This window comes from Cygnus atratus, chromosome 2 (assembly GCF_013377495.2).
Source record: "Cygnus atratus isolate AKBS03 ecotype Queensland, Australia chromosome 2, CAtr_DNAZoo_HiC_assembly, whole genome shotgun sequence".
Lineage (NCBI taxonomy): Eukaryota > Metazoa > Chordata > Aves > Anseriformes > Anatidae > Cygnus > Cygnus atratus.
Genome location: NC_066363.1, coordinates 79,554,928 through 79,579,696, shown reverse-complemented (window position 1 = coordinate 79,579,696; position 24,769 = coordinate 79,554,928). Strand labels below are relative to the sequence as shown.

The 24,769-nt window shown below is 43.9% G+C and overlaps 1 protein-coding gene across 1 annotated transcript; it reads left to right on the top strand.

Moving 5' to 3' along the window:
• Positions 1-16,763: 16,763 nt before the first annotated feature.
• Positions 16,764-17,991, top strand: RNF152 (ring finger protein 152). Its single transcript, XM_035552749.1, has one exon. It carries the CDS (start codon positions 16,771-16,773, stop codon positions 17,380-17,382), a length of 612 nt encoding a protein of 203 aa, XP_035408642.1. The 5' UTR covers positions 16,764-16,770; the 3' UTR covers positions 17,383-17,991.
• The last annotated feature ends 6,778 nt before the right edge of the window (positions 17,992-24,769 follow it).

The window sequence follows — 24,769 nt, the reverse complement described above, 5'->3', positions numbered from 1 at the left end:
TTTTGCTGAATGTTTTGAGATTTAGCCCCCCTGTTCTTTATCTAAAGGTTGGGCAGTGAGACTTTCTTCTCAAACAGAGCCGGTCACATGCATTGTATTTGCTGCAAGTGGGACTGCTTCTGGGATGACCTGTCCTCCAGTGGAAGGATCTGTGGAAAAGGCTAGCCTTGAACATATCTGTCCGTGAGAACAATTACTGTGAAAGCGGTTTTGCCCAGTGCAGTGCAACTGGTTCATTTGTAGGGGTCACTGGCACAAAGAAATGCTGCCAGGCCTGCATCCAGGCCGTTTTGCAGCTTGAAAGAAAGGAGGCTTCAAAGAAATTGTTTATCTTTCTGCAAAGTCCGTGTGATTACTTGTCATGTATAAAGTTGTTATTTTCATATGTAAAATAAATGAGTTCACGGTATCATACTGGTGTTCCTGAACATGCCTGCAAATGGGTAAAGTAAGCCATTGAAAAGCCTTTTATATAAGGAAACGTGCATTTTAAGAGGAAATTATGCCTGTATTCAGAAATAGGTTAGGGAGAAATCCTCAGACTGAGTTCCACTTTGGAGTCCTGATTTATAGTCTGTATCATCTCACTTCTGATGCAGCCACGTGCTTGGCACAAGGAGTGAGATAGAGGGCTGGTTAGGTCTCATCTTGATAACGAGGAGTTATTTAAAGAAAGGTTACATTTTTGTGATACTGCTTTCTTCCTTATTGTTGTTTGGAGCCAGCATGACCCAAAAATGAGTGGTTGGTGAAGGGCAATGGAAGTAAGTCCCCACAACTACAGGAACTTTACTCTTGTAGCCCTTCTAGTTCATATAAGAGAAATCTTTAAGACAAAGCGAACAAAATGACTCCTTCATATTTTGGAGAAAATGATTCTTTTTTTTTCCAATGCTTGCGTTACTTTCCTCTGCTATCCTCTCCTCTCCTCTGCTGGCTGAAACTCACTCTGTGGTCAGCCCATTGGAGAATTTCTTATCTTTTTATGTTAATGGGTGGTTATGAAACAAGGACAAAAAAATTAAAGATCATGCACTGGCAATTTAATGAAGCAATAAGAATCTACAACTTTATCCTTTAATAAGTTTATAAAACTGTTGCTTTTCCAAATTAAGAGAGACACAGAGGTGGCCGTAACCTATACATGCACAATTTTAAATCAGAGTATCATGCTGACTTGGAATTCTAAAGGTCTCAGTTTCTGGCACCGGTACTGACTTCCTTTGTGTGATTTTAAACAATATACAACAGCATTTTTTTCCTTCAGTGAGGGCTTGTGCATTTCGGTGACCTTTACAGCATTCTTTAGAGGGGTTATGCAATCAGACATAGGGGAATGAAAAAATCTAATGATTTTTTTTTTTAAAAAAAAGGTCTTCAGCTTAGGCCCTATTCTTATAGTTGTACTACTCACAGTTAGGCACCTGTGTTTTGCACCTGCACTCTTATTTTGGGGAGCCTGAAAGTCTACTTGCAAAATCTGTGCTTATTTGTGAAAATCAAGCTAAAAAAAGAATATATGTGGATAGGATGATAAACTTTAAAGCAAGAAACTTCTGTCCCTCCTTGATTCCCTAACTCCTTTAAATACATGATATTTTCTTCTAAATTTAAATTCAGAACTTTCAAAGGGATTGACTGTTTTCATCTCCATTGACTAGTAAGCACCAGGGAATTTTGTGTGCCTTTCTGAACCCGCTTACCAGCACTTGCCTACACTTTGCTGCTCGGGAACATGAAAGCTCCCAAGAGTCCCCATTAACTGTAGTCTCCTCTATCAAGAGAGGCCACTCATTAGAGAAGGCAGTGTGCTGTACCGAGTAGAGGGGAGAGCAGCAAAGCCTGGGCACCTCTTCGTTCTGCTTCCCGATCGGTGGGTGGAACGTGGAGCAGAAGTTGCATCTGCTCGGGGAGAGCCATGGAAACGGGAGAGCCAAGTAAGTTCTTACAGCAACAACTGCACCGCTTGCTAACTTGGAAATATTTCTGATGTCTCATGATAATCACCAGACAGTTACACGCTTCATTGCTGCTTAGTGTTTAAAATTGGTATGGGTTACAGTTATGCTTCATGACTTGCTTTTCCACATATGAATATTTTATGAACCAAATCTACATCGGGATGGCTGCTAGGAAGGCAGAGTAAGCAAGAACAGTTGTCCCATTCCGCTTTCCGTGCCATCAGCCCATTGTTTTGTACTAAGAGGTGCTTGCTTGAAAAACACGTAACAAGCAAACTTTTGTGCAGTGTGTGCGATGCACAGACCTTGAGCTCCTTTGGCTGGGTAATGTTAGCGACCAACAAGAAAAAAGGTGTGGCTTATTGCTTGCTTATGGGCAATTGGTTTGGAATTCTAGGTGGAAACGATGTCCAAAACCATAATGAATATCATGTGGCATTGATGGTGGATCCTCATCTGCAAGAAGTACATGTTCCTTGTCCTGGATTTGTCTGGTTTGTGCATTGCTCATACCCACAGAGACAACCCTAAGCTTTTCCCAGTTTTGTGTCTATTTATATCTGTGGTCAGTTCATGGGGGAAAATGCCAGTGATCCACTGACATATACAGGAGAGGAAGGGTAGTTACTTTCTGAGAGATCTTTCCTGCTATTTCCACGTAAGCAGAAGGGTCTCATGGTACAAGTTTGCCTTTAAGGAGAGTTTAAGCAGTAACTCATTTTTACATGAGGGCTAGACATTTTCAGTATTTGTATAGTTTTTAGGTAATTCATAAGGACTTGTGATAAAAATGCAGTCGTTTTTTTTTCCACCCAGTTGTATGACCTTTAACGTTTTACACTAAAATTTCCAGGGGAGGATGGTGTAGAAATTGCATCTTTGTCAACTGCGTTGATTCATTATGTTTCTAAAAAAATAACTGCAATGCTTGATACCTTGAGATGGGCAAAACAACTGGCTTCCAGTCTGTCTTTAAAATTTCATTTTCTAAGAGAACAGCACAATCTTCTTAGGTTTAAGGGCACCTCCTCCCATCTCCCCCAGGTTGCACGGTGTTTTCTCAGTGGCCTCCTTTTGCAGACAGAGGGACGAGGAGGTTTCCAAACAGGAGCACAGCAAAGCGATTGCTCGTAAAGCTAGGTGAGTGTTGCAAAGACTGGGTGAGCCACAGCTCTTTGAGCTGGATTTATTTCTCCTGGCTGATGAGGCTACCAGACGGGGGCTTTCCTGCCAGTCAGCGTTTAATTGGAAGAAGTGTCAGCTTGACTGAATCTGCTGCGGGAGGTGAGGCAGAAGGCTCAGAGGAGGGTGGGAAGCGTCACGGCGCCTCGAGAAGCCATCTGCAGAGATGCCTCGTAGCCATGCGGGCGAGCGCTGGGACTGTTACGTATGTGTAGGGTATAGCTAAAAATAAACGGAAGGGAAACTGGTTTCTCAATCTTCAGGGTGTGTTTTTTGTTCGTGGTAGTGTTTTAAAGCAATACAAGGCAGCATTATGTCAGCTGCATCCGAGGTTGCTCCTTGTTTGGAGGAGTGCAGGAGAGTGGTAGGAGGCAGTAAAGTGCTGCCACTTTTGCATGCACAACACGGGAAAGCAAATTCAGCTTGTCCTGAGGGAGCATTCCCCTTAGGGAGCAAGTCGTGAGCTCAGCACTTTGGGTGTGCTGCTGCCCTACGCTTCTGGACGCGATGCCTTGCACCAGCGTCGTGTTAGGGTGCTGAAAGGCAAGGCTGTGGGCGTTTGTACCCCCTCTTTGGGAGTGGGAAAGTGGAGATGGTCATCCAAGCCAAACCTCCTGCAGGCTGCTGAAGCAAGGTAGCGGCACAGCTGAGCAGAACGGGGTTTTTGGTCCTGCGAGCCCTGCTGCTTAGTGCTTTGTATTCTGGAGTGCCACCTGCTGGCCCTTGCTCTCTCATAGAGCTCTCTTCTTTGAAGGCAGCTGCTCTAGAGGATGAGAGCTCACGCCAAACATCATTGGTGTTAGTAATAATAATGCCATTAACTATTTGTATTGATCATTACATTAATTTTTTCCTTGTCATAGCATTTAAGGAGCCTGTTCATTGGCAAAGACCTCGCTCTGGCAGGCGTTCTGCAAAGTTAATGCGAAAGAAACCGGCAGCAGTTTCACTGCTTAAAAAAAATAGAGCACAGCATGAAGGAGTGGCTTCAAGAACAGAAAAGGATTTTTCCAATCCATTTTTTTTCTAAATAGGAAATACTTTTTATTTTTGTATTGATTTAATACAATATTTTGATCATTCCTGTGGTTTGGCAAAAAAAAATAATTTCCTTTTCATAAAAATGTTTGTTTTTTAAAGGAGTAATCATTGGAATGAAAGATACATGGCAAATGATATCACTTAAACAAAGATAGGACAACACTGACCCAACTCTAAAAAGTAACAATGATGTCAGTAAATTAAATGATACTGAAAATCTTTTGGATGGAAAGCAAAGGTTGTTATAGCTTGTGGCACAGTGCAGATCTGGTCCAGAGCTCATCCTAAATGAGAACTTGTTTTGGCGGTAGAGAAGAGGTATGTCTCTCAGCTGTTTTGTCAGATTGATTTCTGTCTCTTGGCCAAATCCTCAAGTGGTGTGAGTCAGCATGGTTCTTCTGGCATCACCTTGGCTGTATGCATTGGTATTTCCTGTGTTTCATGCGCCATTGTAAGGCACACAGACATTGTTTTAATAAAATGGTACAAAGACCTTAGCTGACTGGAATCTGAATCCTGCACAGATATGCCTCCTCTTAGGCTGCATCTTCCAATGCAACACCAGTAGAGTGTCAAAACAGACTTTTGGCCTTTTCACCTTTCTTTCAACAGTCTCTGTGGCACCTTTTCTTTAGAAGGGCTGTTCTGTATCATGGTACACGTAATATGCATTGGATGCATGTGGTGAAGCTTCTCCGATAATGTGTTCATAAGCTATTAGTGACTTTGGGATGTACTCTTGAGACCCTTGAGATGAGTGATTTTTTTAGAAAGATCTGAACTACCTGCCCTTCCAAAGGATGATCCTCTAGCTCTTCTGCAAGAAACACCTCTAAAAAACAGTAATCCCCTCAAACATATAGTCCTCTTCAGGATTTGATCACATCATGGAAAGTGACTGGTCTGATGAAAATGCCCCATGTTGTGATTTATTTATTTTTGTTAGCCAACAACCAAAAGGCTGAAGGATTCTTTGTAAACATGCTGCTATGAAACTGTTGCTGATAGTTTGGGTGTATTTATCTCCTTTGCTTTCACTAGACTGGGAAAGAAAAAGAAAATGTGGGGTATTGCTAGACTTAAGCATTCTGCGTTCAGCAGTAAAGCGGTGCGAGTAAGAGATGCTTCTGGCTCGCACAGTGGTTGGTTGACAACATCAGGAGAAAAGTTATTCCAGAGTCAGCACAGATAGCTTTGTTTGCTTTACCTTTTTATAAATTTCTTCCTCTGAAAGGAAATAGTCAAATTAAAACGAAAGTTGGAATGAGCTGACAATTTAATGGAAATAACCATTTTTGCCTAGGGAGAAAGTATTTGCTTAATTTGACCTGAAGCTGCCAATGAATTTGTTTACCTCAAAACTACGTTTCTGTAGTTAGCTCTAATTCAGGTTCAGAGTTCCCTGAGATCATGAGACTGGTTTGCAAGTTAGAGACTAAAGTTCAGGGGCCTACCTAACCAGGATTTGGGACTTCCAAAGTCGATGTTTTCAAGCTTTTCTTCAGAAAAAGGGGGCCAGAAACCTTTTTAATGAATACTGAACTGTTTGTAGATAACCATGTGAGCCTAGGGGATTTACCATAGCCGTATACTATCAGGATTATGATGAAATCTTGAGCATTAGCAATATTATGCTTGTTATCTTTTCAAAGTCTGTTCTGCTGTTACGTTGCAAGGACTGCAGGGCTAGGCCCAAAATTAAGCAGTTTGCTTCATTTTGATGTTTTTTTGCTCTAATGTAGCATAACACCGTCCTTTCCTAGCATCTGCACTCCCTCATGCAGTAAATGGTGTATGCTGTTGGATCAGTGCTGCCAAGCGGAGGGTTTTCCACACCAGGATGTTTCCAGAGCAGCCAGGCTTTGACTGGCAGAAGTGTGATGGGTGATGTCTGGCCTGAACTTTGAAACTTACTGTAAAGGATGAAATACAACCTGACAAGGCTTGGCAGGTCTGATAAACTCCTTGCAGCTACAGCAGGTGAGTGGCTCTGGAGTTGAATACCTACTGTCTCTGTGAAGGAGAGCATCTGTAGGTTTCAAGTAACATGGGCAAGAATAGTTTATCTTCCCATGCCAGAGCGTTTGAGAGGCCGATTGCTGGTCCCCACCATGACATGGCTGTTGGAGCAGAGAGGCTGGCAGCTCTGCGTCTTTGCGCTCCGTCTCCGAGGAGCTGTAATTTATCTCAGCCCACCAGAGAGGGTTGTGAGACATGGCAGTGTGGGCCCAGTTGCTGCCTGAGCTGTGGTCGTGGGCCTCTGGAAACACCGTATTGCTTAGCTGTGAGGTGTCTTGTCTTGCAAAACGTGCTGGTTCCTTTGAGGGAAAGCGAGACTCAACGCAAATCCCCTCACCTTGTTCTAGGCTTCATCCTAGAAGACCACCCATGGGAGTCTTCTTGTTGCTCCCGTGGGCCTGCCCATGTCTGCAGGCATGAAGGAGAGGGCTGTGAGCATTTCCTGGCATCGGCCTGTTGCCTCACTGCTAGACTCAGTTTTTCCTTGGTTGTACCAGGGCTTCAAGTCTTTACGCACCACCAGTCTGGTTAGTTGTGGCTGTTTTGGGAAGGTTGTGTCGTGTTTGCCCAGGTCACGCATTTTCAGGGTGATACAAGGTGGGTGAAAGCATCTGCACTTAGAGATTTACTGATCTGCCTGCGGCCGCTGACACTGGTTCTCTGTATTAGTTGTATTGATGGATAGTGTGTTAAATATGTAAATGTGCAACTGACCTCAGGAGCATGTATCATCCCATTAACTTCAGCGGCTAATGTCAGGCCAGGCGCTTCATTACTTGGCTGCACCGGACCTTGCAAAGCGTTGTAGTCATGCGTAGGAACATGTGCTTTGGAAAAGTATTGGAACAAGTTATTTATTCTGTATAGCATGCTAAATCTTTTGGGGATGACTGGCGTAAAGACAGTGATATAAATCAGGATACCTGATCGCTTAGGAAGTCATCAGTATGTATGCTGCTCAGGCTTGGTTTACCTCTGCTTGTGATCCATATTTGCAGCGAGAGTTGGACTGTTCCCAAAACTCAGGAAGCGAGCGTGGTATTAATATTACTAGCTGCCAGGAGTGTTACAGGGTGAATGATTAGCTTCCAATAAGAAAGGAGCTTTTGGTCTGGTTCCAGTTCCTTTTGGTGTAGTCTGCAAACCAGAATGACCAGTGCCGTGACCTGGAGTAGCTGTAGAGCTTATCAGAGGCTGCAAATGCATGAAGATCACAATTTGTCTGCGTTAGGAAATGACATAGTTAGCGGCTGACCTTGAGGAGCCATGTTAGCTGGCTATCGGCCACTCTTGTGAAGATAAGCTCTTGGAAGTCATTCTTCTGTGTTATGACATCTGTTACACCTTTTCTCTTGATAAACGGGGGACTTTACTCCCCTGTGCTGCCCATATAGTAAATTTCAGGAGAAAGGTAAAAAGATTAAAAAGCTACCCCCAGCATAATCTCCCTCAAACCTTACTCTACTTCTTTGTGGTCTATGAAAGAAGAAATTTTCCTTCCTTATTATTATGAGGCTTCTAATAAAATGTTTCCTAATTTCTTAATCCCATCCGTTTCAATGTAAAAAAGATGTGTTATTTTGATTCCTCTAGGTCTCTTGCTTTTTTCTTTTACATGCTGAAGCACAAAAAAGAAACATCCCCTTCCCACACCCAAACAAAACAAAATCCAGCCCAGCCCTTGGGAGCAGCAGCGTGAATGTGGCTGTTGAGTGGTGTGGGTCTCAGCATCGCTTCCTCAGGAAGCCATGCTTTGTGGGTATGGAGTCCCGTGTGTGAGACAGGAACACAGAACAGAGTTGCAACAATTAAACCTCTCATTTGAAGGACTTCTGTTTCCTGAGGTAAGCGTGAAATGGAGTTTTCAGTTTTTGCATTATATAGGCAATACATAAAACGTGAGTATTGATTCCTTTCTCTCTTTGGGACAGTATGCAGGCATATTTTGACCTGGCTTATCAAAAAGTGCTCAGTGACCTCAGAAAGCTGCAGTGTTTGCTCCTGTAATAATAGTTGGGTGTCTTAATGTACTACTTCAAGCTGATTCCCAGTCAAGCACCCACTGACCTATATCAGTGAGAGGCATATGCATTTGAGATTTATTTAAAACTATGTATTTGGGGATGGTGGCATTTTGTAAGTCTAATAGCAAATTCTTGGGGGAGGAGGGGAAGAATATTTTAATTAGGTTTCTCTTCAGGTATCAGGCAAATTCAGTCAATGGCAGATGAAGCATAAAGCTGTAATGGGAGAGCAAAATTTGTCACTTCGTGGTCTCTCTCAGCATTTTGAATACCACAGAATCCTGTCATGTAGCCATAAATAAAAATCTCTTTTAGAAAGAAGATGCTGCATTGCAAATAAAAGCTTTTACTGAGAATGAGCTTAATGACCATAGCCTTACTCTTTGCTTGGGCAAAGCTATGAAGATGTGGTATTTTGGCCTTAGTGGCTTAATTTGTGACCTTGCTTTAAGTTAGGGAGGCTACTTCTAAATCTGTCTTTGCCAACCATCTGCTCCTTATGTCCTGGCCATCAGTTACTACTGGTGTTGCTTTTATTAAGGGGGTGAGGGGTAGATTGCTCTTCTTATGGCCCCTCACCCCCATTCCTCTTGGTGTGGCAAACTTGAATGGCAAACGGTTTTGTCACTTGGTAGTGGAGAAACCTGGCTGTTAATTCCTCTCACCCTAGGGTTTACAAGTGTGTCAGGCATAATTAAGAGCAGCCAACAGATCTGAAAAAGTGCTAATGGCCCTGTGAGATTTGCAGTGAGAAAGGCTATAAAAATGAGCACAGTCTCTTGGGATGTTTTGAACCCTGGAGATTTTGTTTATTTCCAAATTGAGAGGGAACCTTTTAGAATCCTGTGTGGGGGAGTTTCCAGATTTGGGATGCCTAATAACCACAGTCAGGTCTCTCATCCTGTCAGAGAATCACAGAATGGTTTGTGTTGGAAGGAACCTGAAAGATCACCTGTTTCCCACCCCATGGGCAGGGACACCTCCCACCAGACCAGGTTGCTCAAAGCCCCATCCAACCTGGCCCTGAACATTTCCAGGCATCCCTGTCAGTGCACACCCCTCATTCAAGACGAGAACTGCTAAGACTTATGGACAGCAGAAATGGTGGGGAGCACCTTCACACTCCTTCTGGCTTGGGCAGCACTGCACATGGGGTCTCCTGCACTCCCCCACGCTGGGGGAAGCCCAGGAGCCTGTGAGATTTAGGGACCTGTAGCTCTGGGGCAGCTTGACAAGTCACCCTGTGAACAAGCCACAAACCTGGAAGCCCTGGGCTGGCGAGGACCAGGTCAGGCTCCACAGCTTGGGCTCCACATCCAGCCACGTGGAGGGCTGTTGAGGGGCTGGATGGGCAGAAGAAATGTGCCTGAAATGGGCATGTTTCTCTGGAATATTTTTATTTGAAATAGCATTTCCCACAGGAAAGCACCTCGCTTGAAACTTGCTGGTGAGCATGGTTGTTCTGTTTTGACTCAGCAGTAAGAATCTGTGCCCGTCCTTTGCTGACCAGGCACATTACAGGTGATTAGTAGTGTTTGCTGTTGGAACAAAGTGCAGTTTATCCTGATCACATTTGACCAAAATAAGGTCTTTGGAGCTGGGGAGTGTGGACGTGTCAAAGTTTGCAGATAAAAGGAGGGAGCAGCAGAGCTGGTGAGGTGAGATGGAACAACGTGCAGCAAGTGAGTCTCTCTCTGTTTTCTATAAACACCGAAGGCTGGTGTTTTCACCGGATCCATTCTTCTCCAAAAATGTAAACTTCTGCATGTAATTACTTACATTCCTGTGGGGGACCTTTGTTTCTCCGTCGTCTGTTGTTACGGCTGGCTGGTGACGATTTCTGAGGTAAAGGTGGTGGGTTAATACCTTGCACTCAGGCTCCCTTCTCGTGATCCACTTCTGATTGCATGGCTGCCAGGGAGGCAGGAGGCAGGCCAGCTGTTGTCCTGATTGATCTGTGCCATTGAGATCACCCACAGCAGATTCCCTATCAGCACGGATCCCCTGGCACAGGTTCGTAGGATGTTGTAGGCTCATATTTCACAGTTTCACCCAGCTTTATTTTCTGTGGCTTTACACATCTGGGAGTATGTATGCTTGGTTCTCATCTTGCCAGGGGCTGGATTTCCGGGCAAGGGCTGGGCTAAAGCTGAAGGAGCAATGTCAGCTTGCACTCGCTAAGGATTTGGCCAAATTAAAACGCTTTTTTTCTCTGAAATATTTCTGTGCAATTGTGAATAACCAAATGGAAAGAATAGTGGCTGTAGGCTGTCTGTCTCAGGGGAAGGTGCCCAGAAAATAAGTAATTCTGGAGAGAAGAATGGATTCACTTTGTCTTATTGTTAGCTTCATGTTCCTCAAAATGCAGACAGTCTCTCAGTTGCAGTTTTCATGATGGATGAGCTGTGTCTGTGGAGATGCTTTAAAACTTCTGAATCACAGGCTTTCTTGGTTTCATGGTCCATGGAAAAGCTGGTATGTTCAGTGAAAGCCACTGAAAACCTTGGGCAGACCACAGAGGTACTGCCACCTTGGAGAGACTGGGAGAAATGGGTGGTTTTCTGAGCCTTATTGATTCTCTGTTTGGGAAAAAAAAAAGAATCTTTCACCCCTGTCCAGTGGCTCAAGAGGTGAGAAGTGGAGCTGCCATGAAGTTTTCCAGGAGCTTTGAGGCAACCTGGGTGGTGCTTGCATGACCTTGAACCAACTGCTTCATCTCTCAGCACTTCTTTTCTTAGATGATGAAAGGATATAATAATGATAACACTTCTCTCTTAACAAGGGTGTTGTGCTGAATAAATTAATTAATCTTTGTACTATTTTCAGTTACTATGGTAATTAGTGCTAAAGAATAGCCTAAAAATAAATACGACCATTTAGTGAAGGATATTCAGGGGAAATCAGGTAGTACGTCCTGCATGTTTGCAACAGCCCCAGTACATTTAGTACAAACAAATCTGTTGAAAACATTAATGGATGGTGAATTTTGTAGCAGAAATGCTCCCAAATATTAGATATGTTCCTTCCTATCCACTATCAGTTTGAAGTGACTGCAGTAGCCATTTCCTTCCATATTTATGGGCAGATGATTCTTGCAATTAGTTCCCCTATAGAGATGAGTGCCCACTCCGCGCCACTCCCCCCATCTCCTTTCCAGCCTAAGGGCACCCATAATGAATGGATCTTTCTTCGTCGTAAGTCATACATATTCTCTGACGGTATTACCGAGTGCTTAATGTGTTTGGGGAGTTTGCGTAATGAACCTTCCTTGAGAAAGGTGAAGTATCGTCAGTGCACTGCCTTGCTAAAAGTCTGTTATTAACCTTGCCATGCAGTAAGTACAGCATGCCTAAATACGTGCATAAGTCTGTGCAGAGATTTTGAGGCTTCCAGTGAATGCCCTGGAGCCAGTCTGTAAAAATGGGATATGATATTTAATCTTCTGTGAATTGTATTAAATTCCACAGGCATCGTTAAAATATATTTTTGTGGCTTTCACGTTGATATAATTTTGGGCCCTAATAAGTTAGGATGTATGTGTGGAGATAGTTCTTCATCCTCCAGTGGAGGCAGCACCCCTTCAAGGCTGTGGCTTCCATTGCTTCGTCACTGGGGCTGTCCTTACAGAGAAGAAATACCATCTTAATAGGCAATGATTTGTCTTTGGTTTGTTCTTGGACTTGTTCAGCTCTCATCGTGGACGTTTAATGTCTGTCTGTGCACAGGGTTCCAAAAATAACTGCCTTTTCTGACCACTTTATAGTTAGTGTTTGTGCAGAATTTTCTCTACATCAAATCTGATTTTAATCTGACCCCTTTTCTTTCTTCTTCCTTGCACTGCATCTAGCTGTTATACTATCTGCAGTGCCTTCTATTCACCTCATGCAACACTTCCCTGCGTTGCGTTGGGAAGCCATGAGTTGCAACAAATACCCTTTCCCCGTTCACCTTCTTGGGGAGCAGTAAGCCAGCGCTTTGGCATGGCGGGCCTCCTGCTCACCTGAAGAAAGAGAGCTTGGGGCCTGCCACAGCCTCTGACAAGGTATTGACAGAACAGATGGCATGACTGCCGAGCAGCTGAAAGAAGTTTTATTCTCCAGAGCTTACTGTCTTTGTTGTTCTTGAGTTACGTGGTATTTTCTCAGATTTTATGAACTCTTCAGAGGAGGGCCTTGTGTCATGCTCTGAGCCATCCAGCTGTACCTTGATCTCCTCCAGTGGATCATCAGCTTTGCAGGTTCCTCCCTCCGTCTCCTCTCCCGTGTGTGAATCTCATCTCGCCGACCATCAGCAGTCCTGTGGATGTGGGGCAGAGCCACAGCAAGTGTGAAACGGAGAGGCAGAGAGGTTTCCTGATGCTTCTTTGCAGCTCTGTCTCTTCTCACTTCCTCTGCTGCCGCACCGGTGTGACACTTGCATTTTGGAACTCGTGGGTTTTCATACCCTATTAGTTTTTATTCGTATTACTGGTTAGATCTCAGCCCTGAAAAGCTGTCAGTTGCTGTCAGGTTCAGGCTAGGCAGAGTTATTAATTGCAGCTGCAGTCACCTCTGTGTGTGTGGTTTCACTGTCACGTTCCCCAGCTCTCCCCCCGACACGCATGTCCGTATCCACACACACGTATGCTCTCTTACCAGACCTACAGAGATCCCTGACAGTCTTTTCTGTTTTTTTTTTTTTTTTCTCTCTTTTCCTGTCAATAACCCCCCGTGTCCGTCACTGGGTGACAAGCGCAAACAATGACAAAATGAGGTTTTTGTCTGACGCTGAAGTCAGCAGTGTCTTCATCTGCAGCCTGGCTGCCTCTTGGTCTTTGCACTCAAAGCATGAAGAAGAGTGCAGTTTGAGTCAACTTTGGGCGAGGTGTTCACCTGGGATAGCTCAGTGCCCTCAGTTAGTGTGAGGGGTGTTGATCAACAATTCAGTGAGATCAACAAGTCGATGAGACATTTCAGACCTCTGTCCACCAGAAGGTCTGCTGCAGCATTAACTCTTCACTTCGTTATTAAAATGAAGTGATAGAAAAGTACTCAGAGCTCCCATGGCTTTTTCCTTCCTAACCATAGGCAGCAAAATGAAACAAATGGACACTGTGCAGTTTAATTCTGACTGTAGATGGTGGCTTGACCTTCTATCTCCCCAAACCAAGCTGTGGCATAGTGCAGGAGTGTTGTGGGGCTTTCAGTATGGTTAGGAGCAAAGTTGCCTTGCACCCATCAAACTAGATAGCAAACCTTTGGACAAGGGAAGCTCATTAGTGTCAGCAAAGGCCAAGGGGTTAGACGGATGTGGCTACTCTTTAACTTGTCCTTAAATATATTCTGAAGGAATCATTGGAGCCTCTCCGCTTACGGGATGTTAACACCGATCTGCCAAAATATATATCTGGTTATTATTTGAGACTTACAGGAAAAGTAAGAAATGTCATAATTTGGCATAGGTATATGTACAATGCAACCTTGTAATCAAAATAATGTTTATAGTTTTGTGTTTGTTTTTTTTTTCAAGGAAAATCATGTAACTTTAAGATACAGTGGAAGCGACTGTTTCCTTTATTCAACACCAGGTCAAAAAGGGGCTTTCACTATCTTTGCAGCTTCAACAAACACACCTGTACATGCTGAACAGTATATGTCATGCAGGTCCCAAGTCCCATCATGACCTCTTAATTTGTTTCCACCTTTTTTTTCCCTTTTTCTTAAATTGCACTAATGTTTTGTAAGTTTGACCTGTTGGAGGAATGCTTCACACCATTTCTTAGCATTCAAACCAGCCAAGGTCTTCTTGCTAGAATGGATTTTTTTCTTTTTTCCTTGATTTTCTTTGCTTGGAGGTGACTTCTATTTCATTCTTTAGTTCTGAATATCTCACCTCTTTCTTAGCACTGGTCTCCTGCTGTAAGGATGTCACTGGGATGGGGATGAAGGCTTGATAGCATATGAATATGTAGCTCCTGGGGTTGTGAGGTCAGAAAAATGAGCTTGATCCCAGTCACTTTAAAATCATTGGAAACTTGTTTGACTTTAGCACTTTAACTGGAAAGAGGTGGTTATAGGTGACAGCTAAATCAGGTCAGAGAACTTAGACACTCAGTTCCTTGACTCCGAGATCTGGAGTGCAGATCTGTACAGAGATACTGATTTACACCTACAGGAGAACTACGTCCGCTCTGTTTCTAAATTAAAGCTTTACCTTCTGAATTTCCAGGCAGTAGGGCTACTTCTCATAGTAATACCGCAATATTATACCTGTTTTCTAACAGATTTGCAGATACCTAGGACTATATCTCCAGGAGATCAGAATTGCATCTTTTATTGTCTGAGCTCATTTGTCACAGGGATGACTATGAAGACTTTGTATGGACACTTCTGTGCAAAATATAAAACTGCTGGATCATGTGTGGTTGATCACTGAAAGCCGGGTATGATGACTTGAGTGATCCCTTCCAGAGTTCCTGTAACTCATTTCTAATCTGGCCTTTGCCTCTTAATGTTTTTCAGCAGGGAGTGGCCTAGCTTTGTGGATGGTGTTCTCATGTTTCTGTCTCAGTTGCATGCCAGTCTTTTGACAACTCTTTCTGCCAGTCTTCCTTGTGCCTGCCTGTACCATAAAAATGTAGAGATGATAATGCAAGAGAGGATGAAGAAAATAAAACCTTTCCTCACTTTCTGCTGCTCTCTTTTGGTGTGGCCTTATGAATGCAAAGCCCCCTCTGTGGCGGTGCTAGGCCCCAGCTGCACGCAGAGTCTCTCTTAACACCTTGTGCAATGTGCTGCTGCTGCCTGAGCACCTTGCCCCAGCCACTGTGCGGGTTTTACACTGGTCAGGGCCTCCCCCAGCACTGGTCTTGGACAAAGCATCCCAGAAGTGACGTTCCCATGGCTGGAACATGCCTTTTTTCACGTGTTCACAAGCTCCCGCTTTCATAACCTCAGCCCCAACTCCCTCCTGAGTCAGGATTGTCACTGTGTATTTGCTGAAGCATCTTGTGAGCCAAAATCTGCTGCTGTTACAAAATCGGCAGCAGGGCCGGTGCTGCCAGCCAGTGACAAGTCGTTAGCGTCTGAAGGGATGACATGTATTTTGTTTTTCCCAATTCAAATATTGGTACAATATAGGACAGCGTGGTCCAGAGGCCTGTCTTGTATTGCAAACCCCACATTTATGCCTGCTTTTTCTTCTTGAACTGTGGCATTTCTGTTCAACTGATGTCACCTATTGATTAGCATGTTGCAACCTAGTTGCTATGACCTAGAGGGAAGAGCAAGAAATAACTCTATGGAAAGGAAAAAGTCCTCCAACAGCTCTGGTCCTCTGGTGTTAACCCTGTTTTAGGTATAACATTGCAATAAGAGATGATCAAAGGTCACCATGCAAATATTTTGGGCTTCCTTTCTTTTATTATCTATATGCAAATTTGAACTGATACTTCTTCAAATACAGCAAGGAAGGCAAAAAGCAAAAAGTTGTAAAAATGTCGCCCCTTCATATTTATCATGCGTTGGAGTGACTGAAATCAAACAGGGCTAAACAACTTGCTGTGGAAGTAAATACAGCTGCCTCTTTTTGCATAGTGGTAAGAAATAAGTGGGGAAATGCAAGGAATCCCTTTTTAATGACTAGTGCAGAACAAGGTCAGGAACAGTTCGCCTTCAATGCCGTGCATTAACAGATGGTTCTCCATGGCACACTGCAGTCCTGGGCCTAAGCAGAGCCTCTCACCTTGAGCGATGTCTTCCTCAGTGACAAGGTTTGCTTCAGATGGCCATGTTCAGAAGCTGTTTGTGTAACTGGGCAAACAGTTAATTTAACTGAAAAACTTGCCATTTCTTTCTGTTTTGCACAGATGTGGCTGTTTCATTGTAAATAGGCGGTTGCTCATTCAGGCATGTATTTTACAGTCATAACTTCGGGAGCTTGTGGAAATGCATCCCTTTAAACACTTTTTTTCCTCCACCTTGCTCACAGAACTACTTGTTGAGCCAAATAGCTAAAAATCCTCAGGGGTTTAAAGGATTAAATGAGAGCAATTGTTATGGTGCAGAAAGGGCTGCAAAGTTCTGAAAGTACAAGAGGCGCATGCCGAAGGACCTGCTTCATGGACCTTTCATGGGTATAAATATGAGTGGAGGTCTGGAGCGTTGGTAGTGATTTTATGACTGCGCAGAAAGGGAGATCTGCTGATGGCTGACTGGAAAGTTAGACGTGAGGGGGCTTGGTAAAGCTGACAAACACACATTTGGTTGTTTGGGATTGCAAATTGGTTATCTATCTATCTATCTATTGGTTATCTATCCTGCTATCTTACAAAGTCAGTTCTAGTTTTTACTCACCCTTAGCCTCTGGCTCCGTTTCCTCTTGCTCCTGTAATTAACCCGCTGATTCACATTTCTCTGTTTGCCTCAGGTGCTGAAAGATCAGGACCAGAGGTTTCCCTGCGCTCTTCCCAGCCTTCCTGCGAAGTGGTGGAAGGCAGCCGCGGGGTGCCGTGGCCTGACCTCCCTGCCAGGCCGGTGGTGCCTCCCTGCGTCGTGCCGGCCACCATGGAGACACTGTCGCAGGACTCCCTGCTGGAGTGCCAGATTTGCTTCAACTACTACAGCCCACGCCGGCGGCCCAAGCTGCTGGACTGCAAGCACACGTGCTGCTCGGTGTGCCTGCAGCAGATGAGGACCAGCCAGAAGGACCTGCGGTGTCCCTGGTGCCGCGGCATCACCAAGCTGCCGCCGGGCTACTCCGTGTCACAGCTGCCTGATGACCCTGAGGTGATCGCCGTCATCGCCATCCCCCATGCCTCCGAGCACACCCCTGTCTTCATCAAACTCCCCAGCAACGGGTGCTACATGCTGCCCCTTCCTCTCTCCAAGGAGAGGGCCCTGCTGCCGGGAGACATCGGCTGCCGCCTCCTGCCTGGCAGCCAGCAGAAGTCCCTGGCAGTGGTGACGATCCCGGCGGAGCAGCAGCCGCTGCAGGGCGGCCTCCCCGCTGAGGTGGGCACGGAGGAGCCCGACCGCAGAGGTGTGGTGAAGAGCTCCACCTGGTCGGGGGTTTGCACTGTGATCCTGGTGGCCTGCGTCTTGGTCTTTCTCCTGGGCATCGTCCTCCACAACATGTCATGCATTTCCAAGCGCTTCACGGTGATCTCGTGCGGCTGAGGCGTTGTGGAGGAAGCCCCTGGGGGGCCCACCCAGGGGTTAGGGTGGTGGTGGTGGTGGGATCGAGCAAGACAATTCACTGCAACTTTGGCCGATGGCTGCAGGACGCTTTGCTCCGAGATGGCGGTGCGCCGGCCTGGCCCCAGCCCTTGGCGGCCTGCGGAGAAAACCATGTCCCCTGTCTGATGGTAACAGCACTGAGAAGGACTGCATGCGTCACCATAATCATTTATCAAAGGGACTGTAATTTACGGTGATTTTTATTGTGTTATGAGATTAAAGACATCTACATAGCGGGTTATACTGTAAAGTATGTGGTAAGAGCTCTTCTCTAACCACAGTAGATCAAAATCAAAACTGCTCCATGTAGAATTAAAGGAGAACTGGTGTGTGACTCAGTGAAAGGTGTTTGATACCAACCCACGTGTTATTTTTTAATTGAGGGAGGGAAGGGGGAGACTTGTAAAACTGAGAAATCATTTAGCTGGCAAGGCATTTTATATGTTTTAAACTGCACATTAATTAAACCAAGTTAGGAAGTTGTATAATAGTTTTTAAAAGGAAACATTTTACAAGCAGTTGTTTGGTTCTGTGGTGTGTGTTTTTTGCCTTTCTGTTTCTCTTTGCTTTTTGCCATTGTTTTCGGCTGTAAAGAAGTGGCGCTTCAAGAATCTTCTATGTGAAAGAGCTTCCGAGCAGGACAGCAAAGTGAGCTAGGAGGAATACCTGACAATGCAGCCGAAACATTTCTGCCTAACCAGCTTCACGTGAAGGATGGCTTTGAACGGTGATGTTGGACATGCTGTTTTACCTCTGATCTGGCAACAGGGCTTCCTGCAGACCGGGCCTTCATAGCCATTAGTGAAGAAATGGGTCATGAGAAGTCCTAGGACTCCTTCCTGCAAGGGCATGATAGCAAATTGTCCTTCCTTTTCTTTTTCCAGAGGTTGGGTTCTCTTAATTTTTTAGAAGAATTTAGACCTATTTTGCCTCCCTCTCTCCTAGGAGATACAGCTTGTGCACCCATGGGTGCTGTAGAAGAGGGGTTGCTCTAAGGAGAAGCCTCGGCATCCCAACAGACTGAGGACCCTTTTGTGCAATTATTTAATAAGAGCCAGTGACAGAGCTGGGAGAAGAATACAGGATAACCCAACCCTCTTCTGGGTTGCACTGCACCTCCTAAATCACTGTGGATGTCCTAGTGCCAAAATGTTTGGGTGAGCATGATGGACCTTTCCCCACATTTCATGTAAATGTTGGTGTTCATTAGGACGGACTTGGGAGGAAACAAAACAAAAAGAAAAAGCACAGGTAATATCCCCCTCCACCTATGAATGTCCTAAAACCCCAGTCATTTGCAGTTCTCTGCTCAGAAAGAGCCAAATTGCTGAACCTGTACTGCAGCAGCACCTTGCTCGATAAAGCAGTCCCACTAGCTTTAGTAATACTGTTTGTAAGTTAAGTAGAACTCTGTGAATTTGGGTATTTGGCAAGTCTGAAAGCTGAAATTTGTTTGAGATTTAAGGATCAGATCAAGGGGCACGTGGCGGAAAGACCTTTAATAAGGCAGAAAAAGCTATTGATTTGCACTGGTTCTTTTTGCAAGTACAAAGTGTGAGCAATTGCCTAAGCATAACCTCCCTGTAGAGTGAACTCTTGTCCTCCACCTAGTGCTCTTTCTAGTAATTAATTAGAAATTGCTCAATGCTGTATTGTAACACTGGAAAACATAATTTTGTCTATACAGTGCCCAAGTTGGCCTTGTAGATGGTGTTGGCTTTCTGATGTTGTCACAAAATCCAGTATCTGGTTCACAATAAACGTTCTCAACTAGAACTTCTGTCAGCATACCTCTGACTTAGTGCTGGATTTCTTCCCCTCCTGGTTCACAACCCACCCTTTTCTTCCTTGATTTCTGTTAACTGCAGAATAGCATAAACATATGGTGCTTAATTGTTATGGTGTATGTAGGGTCATGTATGGAGAGGAACGATTGTGCTGAATTTTATCTACTGTCATATGTATTCATAGCACAGAAAAAAACCATAATCCTCAGATAACACATTCAATGCCTTTTTCATGTAGGTCCAAGTGCACTATGCCTTGAACCTGACTTATAGTGTTGTAATACATTGACACCTCTCAGCTGCACATCTTATTTGGTTGCAGTAGGGAACAACAGGAATTCCAAAATGTGTCTTGTAAACGTGTTAGTCCTGTCACCAGTAGGTAGCCAGATTTCTACTGACATCCACGCTATGCTGCTTGGTACGTAAAGGAAAGCCAGTTCACCAAAAAATCTTGCCTTTATAGACTCTTAAGGAAGTGACCAGACACAGGACTTGACCCTCTTCTGCCTTATTCCCTGTAGCAAGTGATGCTTATACCAGGAGTATATAGCATAGCTGGAAGATGCTCCAAGAACAGCGCGGAAGCATTTTGCACCAACTTCTGCATTTATTTGTCTGAGTTGTCAATGGCTGCACAAAAACACGAGGCAGTCAAAGAGCAGGTCTGGGAGGTGACAGTGTTAAGGCTGGCCTCGTGCTGGCCGTACCTGCCCAGCTGGAGCTCTTGAGGCTGAGGTTTCTCTGGCGTTGCAGAGAATGGTTGTCTTGAAAACTGCCTCTCTTCATCCCTACATGGGGAGCGCGGTATGAAGGAACAATCAGAAATTAGGTTAAAATACCATGCTGCATAACACATTATGCAACAGGCAGACGTGGGGTTTATCCGGTATTAATGGAGTAAGTATTATATTAGCAGAATACCATCCTGTATTACGTGATGCAGTACGTTGTTTTGTTAATACGAATTTCCTGTACTTTTTGTGCCTGCTGAAATGCATGTTTGACCTAATTTCTGATCCAGACATTTGCCTGCTCACAGCCCTGTGTAAAAGCAATAAGTAAAACCTCAAGATTTTTGTCTGCGTGCGTGTGCGGTGTGTACATTAATTCCTTTTTTAAAAGAAATTCTGGAGATGTTTTTTGTTCTGGCTTTAGACTGTGACTATCATTATAAATTTGCAACTGCCATATCATGTTGGATCACCTGGCACATTTGCTGACTTGTATACAAGTGAACTGAGTAGTTTGTTGTAATGTACAGTGTTAAAATGTTTCTCAAGTATGTTGATAGTCATACTACTTCAAAAATGCAGTGCAGTCTATCCCATTCCATGGTCCAGTACCTGTCATTGAAAAGTGATACTGCTATATACACATCTATTTTTTATTTTTTTTTAAACACACATTTCTTTGTAGGTTTTCTCCGTGGAGACATTTGGACCTGTCTAAAGCCCAGGTTCTGGGCTACTTTTTGTTCCCTGGTGTCCAGTAAGAAGTCAGTCACTGCTCAGTTCCAACAAAAATAAATAAATAAATAAATAAAAAGACTTATGTGACTCCAGTGCTGTTTGAGCAGCCAAGGCTTAAAAAGTGGTTGTGGGAAGTACAAATGCACCTGCATTTTTAGAACAAATTACTCCATGTGAATGATGTGTATTTATTTACTTGTTTAATGCGAAGGATGTGTGTACTGGGGTCCAGCTTCTTTATTATCCTGGGAGGTCCCAACTTCCATTTTGGGCTTGTGCTTTCCTGGCAAACAGACTTTAGGGTTCACTCTGTGAAATTTGGTTCAGTGAATTTTAAAAATTCAGATATGCAATTTTGTTATGCGGGATTTTTTGGTTTTAGGAAATTGTGGTCAGTGATTCTTCACGCTTAAGCAAGATGTAAAGGAGCCTGGATGTTTTGTAAACATGGAGCAACCATGAGTCCAAACTTTCATCTTTATTAATGAAGCTCAGCCTGAATAAAACATTAGCAGGAAAAGAATGATATCAAGTGCATTATGGTACCTCTGTTACTTTGCCATCAAATGAAGAGCATGGATGGGAATTTGGCAGAATTGCTCCGTATTTTATGAGGGGTTGGCGGAAATTTGATTCTTAGTGTTTTAAGGCAAAGTGTTAAGTGTGTGGGATGTGGCAAGTGGTGAAAGGATTTTCACATTTCATTACCTTGGAGTACGAAATTATAGCTGAAGACTACTGAGCCACACAGCAGATTGTGTGTGTGTGTGTTTTAATCGGATGATTTACAAGTTTTAAGTAAACTGTTTGCTTATGGAAGTGAGAGATTATTGGCTTTTATTTTAAGCATGTGTTGTACAGACTGGCAGGCTGGCTCCCCCTTCCCAGTCCTGTTAGTGCTGCTGGAGCCCTGGGCAGCCAACCTTTGTAGTATGGCAAACGCTTTTCTGGAACGGAGATGGCTGACTTTGTACTGGCTTTGTTACATTCAAAACAGGGCTAAAACGAAACAATTCATACATGATTTGAGCTCTACTGCCAGTGTCCAGGCATCGAAAGCTCCTGGCACCGATCTACTGCTTAAACTGGTTCAAGCCTCTCTGATGCCGGCCTCTTCTCACAGGAATGCCAAGTGGAGGACGTTGCCTCCTCCTGGGCATGAGAAGTGGCCGTGGCCACCATGCACAGCCAAACATGCCCCCGGGAATGAGGGCTGCTAGCACGGGAGATGCTTCTGTGAGTACTGCAGGAGACATTCACAGGTGCAGTGAACACATCTCAAGTAAATTTTGGCATCGAAACATTTCCTTATCCTAATTGCACATAAAGCGAGGCTTGAAATATGTCTTTTCCCAGACTTTTTCTATGGGTGGATGAGGGCGAGGGAGGGAGGGAAGAAGGAGCTGCATGGGAGCAAATGAGTCCCAGCATCGTCCAGGAGGCTGTTGAAGGATCTGCTGGCCCTGAAGGCAAAATTTTTCGTGCAAGAGCTTCAGCAGGGCAAGACTGTCTGGAAATGCTGCAGTGGGTTTACAGCATGTTAGTGACCTTTCTGGTGCTGTACACTGTCCGTGGGCCTGACAGCCGGGGCTGTTCTGTTCTTTCTCTTTGTCACTTTGCCTCTTGCATGCTCGTGTCAACAAACAAAGCTGCTTGCTTCATCTTCAAGTAGAACGATTTTACAGACGTTTCTCAAGTTGCCTCGAGCATCTCTAATGAAAAAAAATACCTTCTAAGTTCAGCAAAATTTAATGCTTAATAAATGCATTTTTTCAAGCATTTCCTTATGCTTCAGTAAACTTTTTATTTTAGTTCTAAATAATTCCTACATTTTTGTTTTGTGTCTTGCACATTTGAGGCAATTCTGAGAGATTAGGTAAGATCCACAGACAGACAGAAAATATTTCCTTGTTCCCTCCCACAGTCCCCTTCAGATCTACACAAGTCTGTGTCCTCAGTTATATCATAACACCTAAGCATGGTGATGAGATGGGGACTTGTGGGCGTGCATTGAGCCCCTGTATGTATTAGCAAAGAGAATTGTTACCATTTTCAGGGGAGGACAGTAAGTGTGCAACGTGCTCTCATGTAGTAGAGAGGCCAAGAGGATTAGTAAAAGGGCCTCGGGCTGTTGTATCTCAGGAAGGTCATGTACTTTATGGTGCTGAGATGGCACAGTAGCATGAAGTGTAGGCATTGCTACCTGGTTTTCACATGTGATGAGTTGCCGCTCCCTCTGAGCTGCCTTCTGCAAACACACCTAGTGCTGTTGCGTGGGACTAACTGCTCCAGAGGGGACATCTGGTCTGGGGCTCAGGTGAGGACCCACATCATTGCTCTGTGCCTCCAGGCTGGGTTGTCCACCCAAAAGAGAACCAAGAGACATAGATGTTGGGGTTTTTAGCATATTGGGGGCCTGTGTAAGCTCAAGTGAAGGTCTTTAGAAACAGCTGTATAAAACACTCCCGAAAGCTTGAATGTGACATATGGACTTGGCCTGAACAGGCTTTAGAGAGTGTAGAAAAGGTGCAGAAGAAGAAGGACACCTGGAAATGAACAAGCAATTGGGCAGTAGCCTAGAATTTCAGATCAGTATGTGCAAAACCATCTATTGGGTGCAGTTTGTAGTGGACTGCACGTGTCATTTCTGTCAAATAGTATCTCAAGAATACCTTGGCTGTGAAGCTCCAGATTTTGCTTTTTTCTTCAATATCTTTGAGATTGAAAGCTGCATACTTCAATAGTGTAATTCTCCACCTAACTGAAAAGCTTGATGGATGGACAGAAGTATTGTAGGGTGCTGAAGCATCACTGAAGCTCAGGACTCAGATAGAGGCTAAACAGGAGTTCAACAGAAAGAAGCTGGGATAAAAAAGGCAAAGTACTGAGTCCTCAGTGTATGCAGATATGTCCCGTTGTTTAAAATAAGCACTTTTTTTATGGCCTTCTCCCAGGACAAATAATGAAGTTCACGAACAAAAGTTGGTAATGCCAAACAACTAAGGATAGGATTTATTGAATCTGTTAGATCTGAGAAGCTGAAAACAAAAGAAGTGGCTATTTTGTACTGCTAATATCCAATTTACAAGATATAAAACAGGAAGATCAGATTAGAGGTCTGTGGCTTTCTGCTTTAGTTTTCAAGATGTAGTAAATAGAAGAACTGAGAAACGTGAGTAGCTCCATGCTTAAGGTTATTTATTTGCCTGTCTTGAGAACTACAAAAGGATATGTGTGCGCTGTTACTGTGCCGATCAATTTTGGAACCATTGCCCCATAGGTCCCTGCATGCACTGCCTAGATCTGGGGTTTGTTTGCTTAAGAGACATCTGAATGTGTGTCAGCATCTGAAAAAAAAACTCCCTTCCCCTGCAAGATGGCTTGATGCTGTAGAGTATGTGACCTTGCTTTGTAGAATTTAAGAACAGAGATGTATCTTAATGGTGCTTTCAGTGCAGCCTGTCATGTGGTAGATGCATGTGGCTGAATAAAAGGAAGCTCAGTTTCTAGGCATGGCCAATTTGCTGATTGAACTGCAAATGAATAATTTTGTGCTTAAATTATTCGGAATAACGGTCACAGATGTTTTGCAAAGATTTGCTTAAGAAATGTATTGAAATATTTGGGACGTGATTCAGGAAAATATGTTAACTGAGAAAGCACTAAAGCATTAAATCTAAGGAGGATGGATTTACTCAAACGTTTTCTTGAAGAGAGGTGGACTTTACACCTAGGTGCTTGTTTCTTGATAGTTGGCTAATCTGCATGATTCTTAAAGAACATGTGAAGTAATAAGCTGTGCTTTGGGGGAAGATTTTATTTTGATATTTGAAAGCATACTGACTAGTAGAGGCTCTTTAATCCCCCAAGGCAGTTGTTTTCAAGCATTCGAGTGTAGAAACCTGTATTTCTATAACTGCTTTTTTTAATTGCTGATCACACATAGCTGAGAATTCTTAACTCATGTTGGGGGGAAAAAAAAAGAAAAATCAGACAGTCCAAACCCACGCCAAAACCCAGAGTGATGATGATTTAAAAAACTCGGGAGAAATAAATTGAATTCTAATC